General features: G+C 36.7%; 1 protein-coding gene across 7 annotated transcripts in view; it reads left to right on the top strand.

The window, feature by feature from the left end:
* Positions 1 to 16530, top strand: part of LOC150094337 (neuropeptide CCHamide-1 receptor-like) — a 262883-nt gene that overhangs the window by 168254 nt on the left and 78099 nt on the right. For 6 of the 7 annotated variants that reach the window (XM_090412377.1, XM_090412373.1, XM_090412375.1 and 3 more), the window contains one exon: positions 2319 to 2442. Coding sequence is in view for 1 of the 7 variants with exons in the window: in XM_090412378.1 (XP_090268504.1) it covers positions 2319 to 2337 (19 nt within the window). In the remaining 6 variants the exon portion in view is untranslated. Of the gene's footprint in view, positions 1 to 2318; positions 2443 to 16530 lie in introns of those variants that run through there. The other variant, XM_090412378.1, reaches the window with a different exon arrangement.

Genomic DNA, 16530 nt, shown 5'->3' with positions numbered 1-16530 from the left:
GAAGGCAACTTGGGTGCCATGTGACACAATGAGGATAAATTATACCGAAGCACGTATCATTTTCTCGTGGAAAAAGTCAAGGTAGTAACATCATAATCGGCGAATGAGATTATGACGGCAGTGTTTTGAAATTATAAAGTTGCTTCATGCTCAGTTTCTTAACACATATTAGATCAGATTGACAACATTATATCAGTTATGGCTTTTGCAAGGTCAGTGTTAAACACACATACACTGCCTACTACATATGCAAAGTATGGGGCAAAGTTCTAGATTACCAGCTACACAAGCCTGGTCTTGTGCCCAATGGTTTCTATCTCTTTTGGATCACTGAAGGAGCACGTATCCTGGAAGCCGATATCTATTTGGGGCATGCTTCATTTCCTGGTTTAAATTCTTTTGTCATTTCGTTGACATCGATTTGTTTCTAAATTCGTACTTGGCAAATGCATAACCGTCTTTGATACCAGGAGAACAAGTAAGAATCAAATCCCTGACATAGGACTAAATGTATAACGAATCTAGTTTAATACATAGGGTATAGTCCTTGTGATCATGGGTAGCATGGAAAATCCTTTATTCAGCATGCTCCAAATATATAAGTAATTTACATATTACTTTAATTCGGAATAGCATTGGCACTTATTGCTCTATTTTGAACAGAACACAGAAATTTGGTAGTGATAAGAACACTGTTCTAAGTATCTTGATTTCCTTATAAATACAAGGAAAGCATACGATACAGTACAGAAGAACATAAATATATTTTTTACTCTGTCAAGGATTTGGAATTAATGAAAGATAATATGCAAAATAAGAATGGCTAAATAGCAAGACATTGCTCAAGCAATTATGGAGAAAATTACAAAGCAAAAGTAGCAAGTCATGTAGTTATCCATCGTGAAGGAATTTGGTTCTTAATTATCAAAAAAAAGTAATAATTAAATGATAATGATTCATTACGAAGGCCTTTACGCCATACTTAATCGAATGAACAAAAGAGATTGCTTCATTTCTTGGTAATTTTCCACTGATGAGTGACATAACCAAAAATATTTCTCGCAAATCGACAGCTATGATTAATGAAGTGTAAAGTCCGAAGATAGCAGCTGCCTAACTCTTAATGAATTTATCAATTAGTTTCCGTTACAAAAGGTTGAAGGTCAATGGAATGCTAATTGAATTGTTCAAGATTTTCCATTTTTAAAGATGTCTTAACGTAGGAAATGTTTCCTACTTAATAAACAGTGCTAATAAAATCGACTATCCACGAATGAACGACATACCGAAGTAAAAGTTTTGTAGTAAAACAGGAAAAGTTATAGTGAGATAAGATTCTTGTAAGTGTTTTGATACTAACTTAGTTTTCTTTGTTGCCTATATTGAAGTGAGCAACTTGGTAGTTTTATTAAAACTGAAATAAGAGCGCATTTCTGCAGTAACTTCAAATTTATATTTAGTCATCTTAATGCATCCCATGTAAGTGTATTATTATACAATCATTTCATTTATTTAATATAATGAAAAGTTGTAATTTTGGAACCTTACGCAATATTAAACTACTGCTCAGTGCAGGATTAAAATACTGTACTGAGCAATATTAAAATACTGCTCGGTACGGGAATGTACTGTAGTTATTAATCTTACTCAATCAATATTATTAGCAATACAGCAATCCCTCGAAATGAGGGGCGTATGAATCGGTTGCCAACACGCGAAATCACGTGCTTTATAGGTAAAATTTCCCAACTGTTATACAAGCAAAATAGTTACCACTTCAAAAACTACAATGATAATAAAAGAGAAGTTAATTTTCCGACGTGTAATAATAAATAACTCATCCCAGAAGACGGATTGATTACCCTATTATCGGAATGGATTCTCCATTTTGTGACATGCGCAGAAGTGGAGAAGGGTCTCGAATCTGTGGGCGTACTATAGCAGATGACATACATTTAGGAACATAGTGTACATGGAAGAAGTGTAGAACGCCATTAAAAATAACTTTGTAAAATGTTTTAAATCGGTAACTAAATTATTTCATCTGGTGAGTGATTTTTAAAAATAGTTACCCATAAAAATGTATAGAGAAACATTTTAAAAATCTGTAACATTTTTAAGATGTATATAGGCGCACTAATCGAATTTGGGTATTAAAAAAAAAAAAAGCGCACTAATCGAAGGATTACTGTACATAGATTACTATCCTTATTACCTTTAATAAAAATCAAGTGAAATATAATAACTTCCTTTAGTTGCTGAATAATGTTTTAAATAAACGGTAATAAAAAATTAATTCGTATTTTTCATTATTATAGTACCAAACAAGACGAGTGAAATATAAATTTGTGAAAGACGTGTAATCGAAACAGGATCACCATTAGGAGTCAAGTGAAACTATTACGTGATAATCAAGATGTCTAAGAACTACTATTCTAATAGGTAAGTAACAATTTCCCTAAATTATTGATAATTCCATGCTAGTCGTTTTGTAGTAACTGGATTTTTTAAAAAAAAAAACTAAATGCCAGACATATATAATTCTATAGATTGTATATTTTAGTGTCATAAGCCGCCGAAGGTTACACATACCAAAATCCACAACTAACCAATTCACAATAAGTGGAATTAATACGGTGTAAGCAAAGCTACAAAATCGGTGTTAGTATGCCTTAAAAATATGCTTTATAGGGTAAAATAATAAATAATTAACATGTGCTCCAAGTGGGATTGATATAGTAATATGTAGAAGGGTTGTTCAGAGAGACAGGAGATGTGATTTGAATTGAAAAGGTAGGTGAAATGAGATCTTGGCTTTTACACAGGTGCAGCGTCATCAGATTAAATGATTGTAAGCAATGAGTAGAGATGTCAGGGATTGTTAACAATGATGATATTTTATTAATAAATGTGTAAAATTGAGGCTCAGGGATAGTATTATCTTTTTTTAAGCTTTATTCTCCTGTATTTGTTTGGATTTTGATTGGGGGAGGGTAAAATTATTGTCGAGGCAACTGCAAGTCCTGAGATCAATAGATTGTCTGAACTGAATGTATTTGCCGTTCGGTTTGTTTTGGGGAGAAGCAAAATCGTGCCACCTGCGTATGAGTAATGATAATACGCATACGACTGAAAACCGTAATAAAAATTCTGCACTTAACATTCGAATTTGAGGTTTTTCCAACAGCAGGACAAGTGTAAGGAATATTCTTTTTGTAATTTTTTTAAATTTTTTAAAAAGATTAAATTATCTGTAGACTGGTCCCTCCTCTTCCTCCCTTGATTCTTTCTTCTCTTCTTGCTCCTTCCCCCCGAATGCTATTAGAGTATTCGAGGGGAATCTTTCCTATTTTTCTATGTCATTTCGTCTTGTGCTAACAGGACATTATCAAACACTGTAACATGATCAAGCCATCAAAAAATGTTCATACCGCATCGTCCGTCGCGCGGGTTACCAAGGGACGCGTTCGGGTTTTAGGCAGAGGGACCCGTTCGAAAAATATGTTACAGTCTCCCTTAGACACCACTCCTCAGCACTCTGCTAGAGGAAACTTCATCAATGGGCCCGCTACCCGTTTGGGGAGGTGTTTAGGGGAAGCGGAAAGAAATGGTTCTGCAAAAGGACGAAGATGACAACGGCACCAGACTATGGCTTTAGGCAACTGGAACATCTTCTCTCTGACAGGGAAGGAGTTGGAACTGGTCGAGGAAGCCAAGCGCTACCGGCTAGACTTAGTCGGGCTTTCTTCAACCAAGAGGAGAGGCTCTGGAACTGTCGACCTGGATAAGGGGTGGAAGCTCTACTACTCTGGTGAGCCCGATAATGTCTGCTCAGGCGGGTGTGGGGATACTCACAAGTCCCCAGCTGTCAGACTGTGTTGCTGAGTGGATCCCATTGGGGGGACGGGTATGTGTGTTAAGGCTTCAGATGAAAAACCATGATTTGGCTGTAGTGCAAGCCTATGCACCTAATCTGGAGTCAGAATACTCTGCCTTCCTAGAGGAAGTGGATGCTGCTTTTGACAGGGTGGCAGACATGGAATCAGGCCTGCTAATGGGCGACTTCAATGCACATGTTGGAACAGATGACCAGACATGGAGGGGTGTGGTTGGGAGGAACGATGCCCCTGACCTTAACCCGAATGGGTTGAAATTATTGGACTTCTGCTGTACTAACAGCTTGACCATAATGAATACCTTCTTCCAGCACTGAGAAGTCCATAAGTATACCTGGTACAGAGATACACTAGAACAAAGGTCTCTGATTGACTTCTTTATAGTCTCAGCAGACCTATTTTCCTCAGTGTTGGACGTTCGTGTGAGAAGAGGGGCAGAATTGTCAACTGACCACCACATTGTTGTGTGCACTCTACGGCTTCAGAAACCAGATGCTACCATCAATGCTGGTAGGCCTAAGCAGCTATACCGCGTGAAATGGGAGACAGTGGAAAATGAGGCTGTGAGGAAGAATTTTACAGATGACATTTCCTCCAGGTTCAAAGAGATTCCCAAGCATACTGCAGATGTTGAGGAGGAATGGAAGCTGTTCCGAACAGCTGTCACTGCCTCTGCACTCTCATGGTGTGGCAGAAAGCGGCTCGGCGTGGCAACGGGCAGTGAGAAAAGGACACCTTGGTGGAACCAAGAAGTCCAAAAAACTATCCGGGCAAAAAAGGAGTCCTACTTAACATGGCTTAGAGTCAGGTCACCTGAGATGCGTTTGCGGTATGCCGGTTTGCGGTATGTCTTTACTGCTAAGGCAGTAAAGACAGCAAAGCAGAAGGCTTGGGAATCCTTTGGAGAAAGATTAGATTCATCCTATGCAAATGCGAACAAAGTATTCTGGCAGACCATCCGCCGCCTTCTAGGGAGGAAATCGTGCACAGCAAGGGTAATTAAAGCCTCTGATGGTGCACTTTTAACAACCGAGAAGGATATCCTTCACAGATGGAAGGAATATTTTGAGAGCCTTCTTAACCCGAGTGGCCCAGCAGTTGTGGACATCCAAGAGGTGCAGATCAGGGCAATGACTAGTCTCACAGCAGAAGAGGTCCATTTAGCAATAAAATCGCTAACATCGGGCAAGGCTGCTGGCGATGATGAAATTCGGCCCGAAATGCTAAAAGCCTTAAATCGAGACGGTGTTCTCTGGCTGACTCGAGTGTGTCAGGCTGCTTGGATATCTGGGCGAGCACCAAAGCAATGGCAGACAGGCATAATAATACCAGTCTTTAAGAAGGGTGACCAGAAGGATTGCAGTAACTATCGTGGCATCTCTCTGCTCAGCCTGCCTGGGAAAGTGTATGCTAGGTGCTTGGAAAGACGGTGCAGGAGCATAGTTGAGTCAAAGTTCCAGGAAGAACAATGTGGCTTTCGTCCTGGTAGAAGCACAACTGACCAAATCTTCACTTTAAGGCAAGTCTTTGAGAAATCTTGGGAATATGCCAAGAATGTCTACACATGTTTTGTGGACTTGGAGAAGGCATATGACCGGGTTCCTCGGGATACGCTTTGGCAAGTAGTACAGGAGTATGGAGTGGATGGTCAACTATTAGCTGCCATCAAGTCCCTGTATGAATGCCCAGAGTTTTGTGTCAGGGTAAACAGCACAAAGTCTGAACCTTTCACAGTCTCCGTTGGCCTCCACCAAGGTTCTGTCACCCCTCCTTTTCATATTTATGGACTGGATCGATAGGCACAGCCGAGGCAGTGAGTGTGTCAGAATTGGAAAATGTAGCATTGGACGTCTGCTTTTTGCAGATGACCTAGTTCTGCTTAGCTCTTCCACAGATGACCTCCAGCGGACCCTGGATAGGTTTGTATCTGTTTGTGCAGACGCCGGAATGAAGATCAGTGTGGCCAAAACTGAAACGTTTGTGGTCTCAAGACAACCATCCCAGTGCACTCTAAATGTAAATGGAGTCCTAATGAGACAGGTGGAGAAGTTTAAATACCTTGGATCAATATTCACGAATGATGGAAAATGGGACGTAGAGCTAGATACTCGAATTGGCTTAGCAAGCTCAATATTGCGGGAGCTTGGCCGTTCGGTAGTATTGAAGCGGGAGTTAAGCCAGAAGGCAAAGCTGGCTGTCTTCAATACAGTCTATGTCCCCACCCTCACCTATGGTCATGAGAGTTGAGTAATGACCGAAAGAATGCGGACACGAATCCAAGCGGCTGAAATGAGGTTCCTTCGAGGGACTGCGGGGCTGACAAAACTCGACGGAGTCAGAAGCTCTGCAATTCGAGAAACCCTCAATACTCAACCGCTGCTTCTCCGTGTTGAGAGATCACAGTTACGCTGGTACGGGCACCTGGTCAGAATGCCACAAGAGAGGCTCCCTCAGCAGGCCCTCTTTGCCAAGCCAGAGGATGGGAGGCCACGTGGAAGGCCAAGGACTCGCTGGATAGACTATATCCAAAACTTTGGGTGGACACGTTTGGGAATCCCACCAGAACACCTGAGCTTGGTGGCAGAGAGGAGCGTGACCATTGGAAGTTCCTCTTGCAGCTTTTGCCCCCACAACCCAATTAGGAAGAGTGGGCCTTGAAGATGTATGTATATATAAAAAGATTAAATTTTTTTAAATTTTTCTTTAAATTTGTAAATAACTGTTCAATTGTTTTTTTTCTTGCAACAAATTAAGATCAAAACTATCAGTTGTGTCTTGGAATTCTGATGCGGCTCTTCATCAGGGAGAGAAAGATGACAACCTGCTTCTTGAAAAGTGCGATGATTGTTGCATGGGAACTGAATCAGAAGTGGGAAAGCGAATTTTTAAGATTAAGAGTAGTAGACGTTTTTTGGGTTCGCATCCCATTTAGAATGCGGGAAACTTTTGTAAGGCCTTTTCAAGATAAGACATTAGCCAGTTTCATAATGGAGTGGAAGATTTTCCACTCGATAAACTCGAAACCAATCAGAGAAAACACGCAGTTATGAACACAATGGTCGCATGTCCTTCGTTGGCTCTTCCTAATTCCAACAACCAATACTTTTGCTGTAAGTTTAAGGCGCATGTAGAATGCGCTATGATATTAATTCGCCAGTTTTTTTCTCACATTCCTCAATGCACGATTTGCATTGAGGAATATCATTTTTACTATCCAGAGTTAAGAAAGCTCTTTTTTTCCTCCACAGTGCTTTCGCTTATGGAAATACTACCAATGTGGTGATTCCTCAATGAGAAGTCCGGGCCAATTTTTATTATGTTTGTATTCTTCCCTTTTATAAAATCACTTTGATCTTTCTTTTTCTAAAAACCTTTGAAAATTCAACCATAAGCAATGGTTTCATACTAACTTCAATATCTCAGTCAGGATGATTATACTATTTTGAAAGCTGGTTCGCAGAAAGGGAGTTCGGATGCCATCAATTGTTTGTTTAAGTGCACACTTGCACTTTGAGACATGTCTCAAATAATTCGTTTCCATTTTCGCTCACCTTCTATGAGGGCAGAGAAGCGATTCTGTTCAGTAACAGGGAAATAAAAAACATTAAAAAATACGCAAAATAATTTTCTTACTGGTTTTGCTTCTTGTAGAATCTATACGGGTAAACAATCAACGGTCTGATGCTATTTTAAATACATGAACAGAGATCAAGTCAATTTTATTCTGTCTATTTTATACTATGTACAGATAGAGACTATACCGCAGACGCTATCTCAGCCTTCCCATCCCCGTAAGAAATTGTACTTGGTCTTTTATGTGGGCTGTTAAGGATTTAGTGGTCTAACCATTGTTTCGGAATCATTCTCGTCAGAAACCACGTGGAAATCCAAAATACCACAACAGATAAAAAAAAAACCAACTCATGCTGACGATTTGTGATTTCGAAAAATATTTAAAGTTTCTATGTGCAAACATTATCTGACGATTCTTTATTTGAATATTAAAGTTTTTATGTAATAATGCTAATATAATTCTTATATAATCTTTTCATAAACCACAGAGTACATGCTGTGGCTTTTCCTTTCGTTTGATGAAGGTAATTCGTCCTTTCGTTATTCCAAAGATGTGTGTAGTTCTATCGAGTTATGACATCCAGTCGCCGTCATATCTAATCACCAAGATGATTTCTTTTTTGCTTATTCACTTCCATCGCTTTTCCTTTTCTTTCTTTCTTATCCTTTTTTTCCATCCCCTCGCTAACGCACACGTGGCGAGCGAACGCTAAAAATGTGGCAGCTCAGCAACTAGCGTCAACTAAGCAAGGCTCTCTCGCAGACTTTCTTCTTTCATGGAATTTCCGACAGGTCCGATGAGCTCGGCATTCGATGTTTTCCACTTTGTTGGTCATGTCTTTGAATGACGTCAGTTTGGCGATGACATCAGCTCTGGGTGATAGCGCTCATCTTCCCTAATAGCGCATCTTCAGTACCTTATCTAAAGAGTCTGGTAAATATCCAGTCCAATCAATAAATCTGTTATAACGAAATAGATGTACGGATAGGTTTTGTTTAGCAATTAATAGTGAATAAGTATTCATTTTAAGCTATTATTTTGTCTATCCAATGAATAGTTTTGCCATTCTGTCTCACATTAATGGCGATTTGATTTCGTATCATATAATAATTCTTAAAATATGCTACCGCAAAAGCAGTATAGTTAAGAAACACAAAGAACAGATTTTAGTTGGAAAAAGTGAAGAATTGGATCAACATACATATTTATCCTTTGTAAATAGATAAGTTGTCGATATATTTGTATTGATTAAACTTCAGCCAATAGCTGAGACTTGTTTAATTGTGTAATAATTGGATGGTAAGCCTTCCATACGCGTTTGTTTAGAAGAGAATTGACGTTCTTTAGTGATAAGATGCTATCTGTCCAACACGTAGACGAATGACAACAATGATCATATTATATTGAACTGATGGCCTATAGGAACAAGTGATTGGTAATTAATTAAAGCATGAAGAAATATTAATATCGCAATGCTGATAAATATGTTGCGGGGTTGATTTGCTTACAAACTATCATAAAGGTGTGCAGATTGCTCCGAAACCTTTAGTGTGCGTTACTGAGCTGATGCAAGCCATAAAAATATGTTGCCCAATAGATTTACTGAATTTATTGCATCTTTTAGGTGTTATATAAGTTAGTAAGACGCGTTCCATTTGAAAAGAATAGATTTATGTTGAAGATGACCACCTCGCGAACCATCGCATTTTGCAATTTGACATCCGGATAAATTATTCATGTCTAAACTCTGATTCAGTTGCGATGAAATACGAACACGCCCGTTCAATCCGTGCTTTAAAATATTGCAATGACTTGACGTTAACGTCATTTTTCGTCTTTGTTACCTTGATGTTTCCCAGTTCCGACCTCCGTGTGATTTGTTGTTCCTGAAAGAAAACCCCACAACAACAACAACAGCTTATCTCTAGCAAGCTATTTGGGAGAATTTGACTGATACGAGCAAAGTTGGCAGAGCATTCCTGAACCACTTTATTGTGACCGATTACAGCAACAAAATCTTCCACCACGAAACTGTATCGATCGCAGAATTGCACGGAACCAGCTGTCATTTATATAAATTAAATGACAGAATACCCTACTTGCTTAGTGGTTCAAAGCCAACATATCGCAATTGTTCCAGGTATTTTGCTGTGATTGCTTATAATTTAATTACATTCCCAGGATTTCTCTTGATTATTTTATTGACCTCAGCAAGCTGTACCTTTGAAATTAATGGTGGGTGATCATGTACATTATACTACACCTAGTGGAGGAGGCTTGTACTAATTGACATAGTAGTAGTTTTTAATTTATTTACGTAACAACCTTTATAACGTAATATCTGCTTTTAGTAATGTTGTTATAGTTACTTTTTCCAAAATATTGTTATCTGGAGTGTTTTGAAGGAAAAATAAACGTGTTCATCACTGGCAAATGGCTTAATATTCTACTAAATTATTTTTGTTTAATTAGCGCAAATGATTGTCTTGATAACACGAAAGCGACCATGTTGTTTCTACAACTTTTTTATGAATCTTAGACTGTCCATATTTATTTAAGTGTGGACTCGGTTTCCTGAATTTCGTTAATTAATGAAATATTCGAGAGATGTATCCACTGAAAAGTTCTTTTGATGACGCATTTTTAACAAGTTAATTATTTATTCGAAAAACATGAAAAAGAAAGTATAACCACTTCTTCCTAATTCATATCTCACATTAACATGCATCCTCCTTGTGTTTCGAGTTTTTATTTCGGAGCACAGTTAAACATAATATACTGGCTTCGCTTTTTGTCTAGGTCACGATCTCGTAAAAAAAAATGTCGCAAAGAAAATTGAAAATAATGTTCCTTTCCTAAGACTTACAGCTAAAGAAAAATGTAGATGGTTCAATTAGGTTTTCATTCATCGAGAATTCACTGAAAGAACATTATCTACAAACTATCTGAATGCTTAATTGATTGATGAATGACAGAAACCAAAAGGTTGCTTTTAATGTTAACGCTGAAAGAATCGCACCAGTCACGGTAACAAATTCATAAAGGTGGTCCGGAAAGATGGATGATATGTGGCATCATATGTTTGATAGAATAGTGAATCATTGTATAATCCTTATTCATAACAGAGTAGTGTTAAAGTATTTAGTTAGTCTTAATGTTTTAATTTCCAAGCTTAAAAGCTTGCCATTAGAGTATGAATTAACAACGTAATTAGTTAAGCTAATTCAAATATTACGTTCCTGCAATTATTCATTTTTGAGTAACATGAGAAAAGGCTTAAACCCTATTATGTTTCTCAGTATTAGCAGAAAAGGATTAGAATCCCAAGCGGATTTAGAGTACGAAAGTAGTACGACTTAGTGATGTACGGATGTATAGCTTTCACGACTACCGTAACGTAAGTGTTGGTACTAGCTCATTATAAAAACGAGGATGATATCCGCCAAGCTATTTTAAGAAGTTGGAGGGAAGGAAATAAGAATATTTTGAATAAATATCAAATTCTAATTTAAAAAGCTTTATTAAATGACTATGGAGGCTGGACCGACTGACCATTTATAAGGTTTTATTGGTTTCGTGTTTGAATTAACAGATTTCTCTTCTCAGTTTTGAACATAAAACTACATTTGTTTTCCTATTAAATATAGAAACACGACTGCTCCATTCTTGGTGGATTCATTGTCATTCTTTCGCGTATTGAACGCCCAAAGGATACCTCTATGTTGTACATATCAGGTTGTGTAATAGCAATGTTCTGCCCAGTACAATCTGAAGTTGACGTCCGTTTTCACTGTCACGTGTGCAGACTTGCAATGTTGATTTCACGGAAGCATGCGTATTAATTAATGACTTGGAAATCAGTTAATAATGATGGGAAGTTCCTTTGACTACCACCAGGGTATCGACTATGGAGTTGCTCATATAATACAACATTTTTATGAATGTCATTTTGTGTGTATGACTTCATTTCTAAGTTTAAAAAAATAATTAAACTGGTGATCTCCTAACTATTTTTTTTCTTTTCAAAAGGATTACGCTCCTAAAGATGGCAACCATCAGTCTCTCAGGTAGAAAGATTGCTGAATGATGTTAAGCGGCGGGGATTTTTTTAAACCTTACGCAATGAAACAAACAGCATCCTGATTTCTAGAACCTTTTCAAATTAAACGAAAAATGTACATTTGTGAAATTTGTTAGGGAGCAAGAGAAAAAAAAATCATGTTGGTGTCTCTGCCTCAGCCATCGGAAATAGACATTTAAAAAGAAGGGTTTTTGACTTGATACTGCAAACTACACAATAATCCTATATTTGTAGTTTTCATGGAGATGACACTAATATGTTATATTTTCAACAGCAACAAAAGTTATTCCCTATGTTCGTTAAGAACTCCATTATAATGCAATGAGGCTTCAGCAAGTCCTCTGGTGCATAATTCATTCATGACTCCATTTTAGACCCACGCATTGCTATCTACGTCATAGATTCATTGAATTTCTTTCCAGCGAAAGCGTCCCTTTGTTAGTCCCACTGAATTGCATCTCGCAGAGCTTCAGTATTTTCAGCATACATCACACTAGTAACCTAAAGCAGTTTGGGTTCAAAAATGGGGGGGGGGGGACGGTTCCACTTAATGTAATGTTCCGTCCGGTGTATTTTCACACTTGTCATAGTCAAGGAATTCTGAGTCTATAATTCACTTCTTGTTAATGGCGCGCGCATATACATATAAACACGATTTTAATATTCTGTTAAATAGGAAGACTCGTTAACAGCCCTCTTTTATCAATTGATTTTCATTATTCAATTATAATGTAAGTAAATAAAATGGCGTCATTACTAAGAAACTCTGTCCTTCAAATTTGAAAGATATAGCATTTACCAAACGGTATTGTATAGATGCAGATACTTTTGCTTCTGTTGATCCATTTTATTTCTTTTATTTCTTTTTTTTTTTTTTTACAGAAAATAACTTTTTATTACGTGCTACACACTTCTCTCATGACTTTCTTCTTTGAGAATTTCATCTTTCTCTCTAGAAAGAAAGAAAGTGGAAATTCGCATTTAAGTTAAACTTTCTACAGAATCATGACAATTATCAGGAATGGACAAGTGACAGGTTTCAGTGGAAGACCACCGCTTATTGGAGAGCTGAAGTGGCTTTAAAAAGTTCCATTGTTGGAACTTTAAAAATAAAATTAAAAAAAAAAAGTATAAAATTGATTCAAATAGGAAAAATATCCATAACCCATTAAAGGTACAAAATGTACTGTACGCTTGGAAATAAGCTTTCGTGGGGGGGGGGGGGGGGGAACAACATATAAAAATAAAAAAAACGATTTTATCTGAAATGAGATACTCTTTGAGCAATGTTTACTTTAAAAGTGTTATAAAAATGCATTTGATATTAAGAAACATGAAGAATCATTTAAAAAAAAATCAAGCTCAACTATCCTGTTTATTAAAAATAAATCTTCTAAAGCCTTCCCTAATCCAAAGGAAATAGGTAGAACTCTTTTAGTCCTGACTGTCTGGAAATCGATAAGCAGCCAAAAAATAATAAATAAATACAATTGGAGGGTGGCATTTTTTTTTTTTTAATTTCTTTGCAATGATAGATGAAAGGCGATGTTATTAGTTTTACTTGGTATGCATTAGTGTATTCTGCTTTTAAGTTTTGCTTATTCCCGGGATTAAAAACTACGCAAGTAAAAAAAAAAAAAGCTTTAGTTCACTAAAAAATCTAACTGTGGAATCAGATTTAAAAAACAAAACTAAAATCTGGTAAGTGATTAGAATTGAGAGCTTTTACATATTTCGTTTGAAGATGTACAGTCATATAAATTATAACGATTGTACGCAAGTATCTCATTAAAATAAAGAGATCTTAATATTCAAATGACTAAGTTAGGGTATGGGGAAAATAACAGCTGAATATAAGTCGGCAGTTGAGAACCACCTCTAAATTTTAAAAGAGGAAACACATTATATACAGAATACTCATACGATCATGGCTTTCTAAGCGATCGATAAAATAACATTAAACTAGAAATCGCATGATATTCTATGAATATATCCAACATTTTTTTTTTCACTTTTAACAAAACATAGGTTCTAAGTATACTTTTACTGAAGACAGTAACTCCGTTTACAGTCTTACGAATGCACTTATAACATCGAGCTGTCTATTTTTGATCCTTTTAATAAGTATTTTTTCTCTAATACTGTCATACGTGTTTAATTTCCTAACTTGAAATGCTCAAGTCTAATAAACATTTCGCTAAGCTGGTCGAAGATATCTACGTTTGATACATCGGGAGTTAACTTTGGCCTTTCACTAAAGCTTGAATGTTCCGTCTCCTTCCCCCATCAAGATTTTCTCTCCCCTAAAACGCAATTAATCTACTTAAGTGGGTTTGGAAGGAAGCTTGAAACGTAACATTTCTAAATTACCGATTAGCGAAAAATAATTAGCACGCATTTAATTGAAACATTTCTAAGTGCGCGCGCATATACCCACTCATTCCTGAGCTTAGTATAACGTCAGAAAGCGAATTAACGTCAACCAGATGTACAAATCCGCTCTTGTCACTGGGAAGATAGGCGAAACTGACGTTGGAGGGTCAATACGTCCATTTCGTTTATGGCCGCACGGGGCTTAGGTAGAATTCAATGACGGCTGTGCTCTCTGCTAATTCCCGTACGTCATTATCTTTCTGTAAAATCGTCTGGTAAGGAGTAAATGTTTTCAACATGACCAGAAGTTTTTTTGTATACCATTAAATGATTGAATAATCATTCATTGACATACAAATTCATTCAGCTCTTCAAGCGACAAACTCGTATTATGCACAAATCTTTCTTTTGTAATTCCTACAAAACGTAACTAGGTGGTCGCACGAAAAACTAAGTATCCTTGGGATTTTTTGTTAATTATCCCGTTTTACTTTGATTGCTAGAAATTGTCAAAATGACCTCTTGATTATGTCGTGCCCTAGATTTATCCAGGCTATGACTTAACAGAAAATCTCTTAAGCAACTTGTAAAAAAAAAAACACTTCAGTGGCAGCTATTATAAATGCCGCTCAAGCATTCCGGTCCTATCCTCCATCAAAACATACTTAGTTCCTAAAGCAAAACATAAATGTGATGTTCGCCTCAAATATTCTTCAACTACTGAAAGATGATCTTTAAGGTACAGATCAGGAATCTGTCCTGACTAGTCTAACCTTTACAATTCTGTGTCCCTGAAATCATCTCATCACAGCTTTTTTGCAGTATGATACTGTGTATTACCGTGTTGATGTTCAGCTAAGTTCCATAGATCAGCCATAATTGTAACCAAACTATCGCGATGGCGTGTTCGATAACATTCTAGACTCTGTGAATTTTAGAGCTCTCATAGACCAGCCTGTAAAATGACAGATTGTCTTTGTGGGAAAGATCGTGATTCAAATCCCGTCAAGGAACATATTCAGTGTTTTAAATTGATAATACGCGAATCTGTTTTTCAGCTAGCTATTCTAGAGTTATTCCACAAAACAGAACAAATCCTCAAGAGAACACACGCAGTCGATTGACCTAATTATACTTGCTTAGTAGTCATAATTCTGATTTTCAGCGATAGCCTACAGGGATATACATTAGGCACATGCTCCGATTATGATGTTTTTACGATATTTCCTTTTTTGGTCCAGATACAGTACATGAAAATTAATTAAGCGCTGTCTTTTCAGCGTGTAATCAGCGCTACAAAAAAATTAATACAAAGCGGCACCTGTTTTGAATTCTAGGAGTATATTTAGGAAATCTTACTTCATTCTTAAAAGAAAATAAATGCATATCAGTTCATGAAAGGGTGTTAATTATTTTTTTTTTTATTTGCAGGGTTTACTTTGTGACATTTATGAGATCCGCTTAAGCGTATGGAAAAACTAAATTATATTTCTTATTAAAAACATCCCGAGGGAAATGATATTTAATTAGTTATTTAATCCTCCTTTTCAAAGATTGCAATTATTATTTTCTGTTTTATTTAAGTTATAATTAAACGCATCTGTTCTTTCTCACATTTGTAGAAATTAGAATCATTCATAAGAAATAAATGGCTTACAGTTTTATAAAAAGGTATTATTCCACGTTCAAATTCTGCTTAAAATGGATTTAACTCGTGTAGTTTTATAGATTTCGTTATTTTTATGTAGAAAAAAGAATAAATAGAAGAATGTCTTTGTTTGTCTTGTAAAGGAATTAGATGAGGCAGCCTACCATAAGCTTTCTCTCTGTGCTAGTAGTTTTCCTAATTCAGCTACCGTAGTTTAAGCCAAAACTTGATCAAGCGAGCTATAGGAAGTTCGCGAAAACTTACATTTAATTGCCAACTACTCAAGAGCTTAAGTGGCTTTGGATAAAAACTATACAACGATCACACGATAAAGATTTAGTAGACTGTCCAACCCCCACTTTGGGACTTCCATTTTGCAAAAAAAAAAAAAAAAGTGGAAAAGAGATACAAAAGATTCAGAGTTACGTAATGGAAGTGAAGTCAGTCTTTTCAATCAAGCCCTTGTGTTTTAACCAGTAATCATAAAACTATGCTTTATATACAGCTACAGCAAGCAGAAGCCGAACTCTGTCTGACCACCCTTCTAATTTAACTTTTCGGATATTCATATACTTACTGGTCTATCCTGCTGAATAGGAAGAATTTTCTCATTCCAACCAACAGGCTGTACGTTCAAAAATCCTACTGCAGGCATTTGAGTTTGTGAAAATCTTTGTGGTTGATAATTTCGTCCCTCAACATGAAACCATCAACGTTCTTGTTAGAGACCCCTTAAATAGCTTTAAAAAATTCCATGTTTTTCTTTACAGCATAATTTGTCGGATTATTTAATTCTTAGTCCGCCAGTACTAACTTACGACTGTTCTGCAAACTTTTATTGGAGAGATGAAATGAAAAGAAAAAAAAGAAAAGTCTCAGCTAGTAAATATTTATCAGCTTCAGCTATCAATAAACAAGGGTTTCAGAGTACTAATCAATTAACAAAGTTATGTTATTT

Source organism: Typopeltis vanoorti, chromosome 22 (assembly GCF_054136105.1).
Source record: "Typopeltis vanoorti isolate ZY-2024b chromosome 22, IOZ_Tvanoo_1.0, whole genome shotgun sequence".
NCBI classification, from domain to species: Eukaryota; Metazoa; Arthropoda; class Arachnida; order Uropygi; family Thelyphonidae; genus Typopeltis; species Typopeltis vanoorti.
Note: the sequence above shows the minus strand (reverse complement) of the source record. Positions and strands in the feature narration are given on the sequence as shown.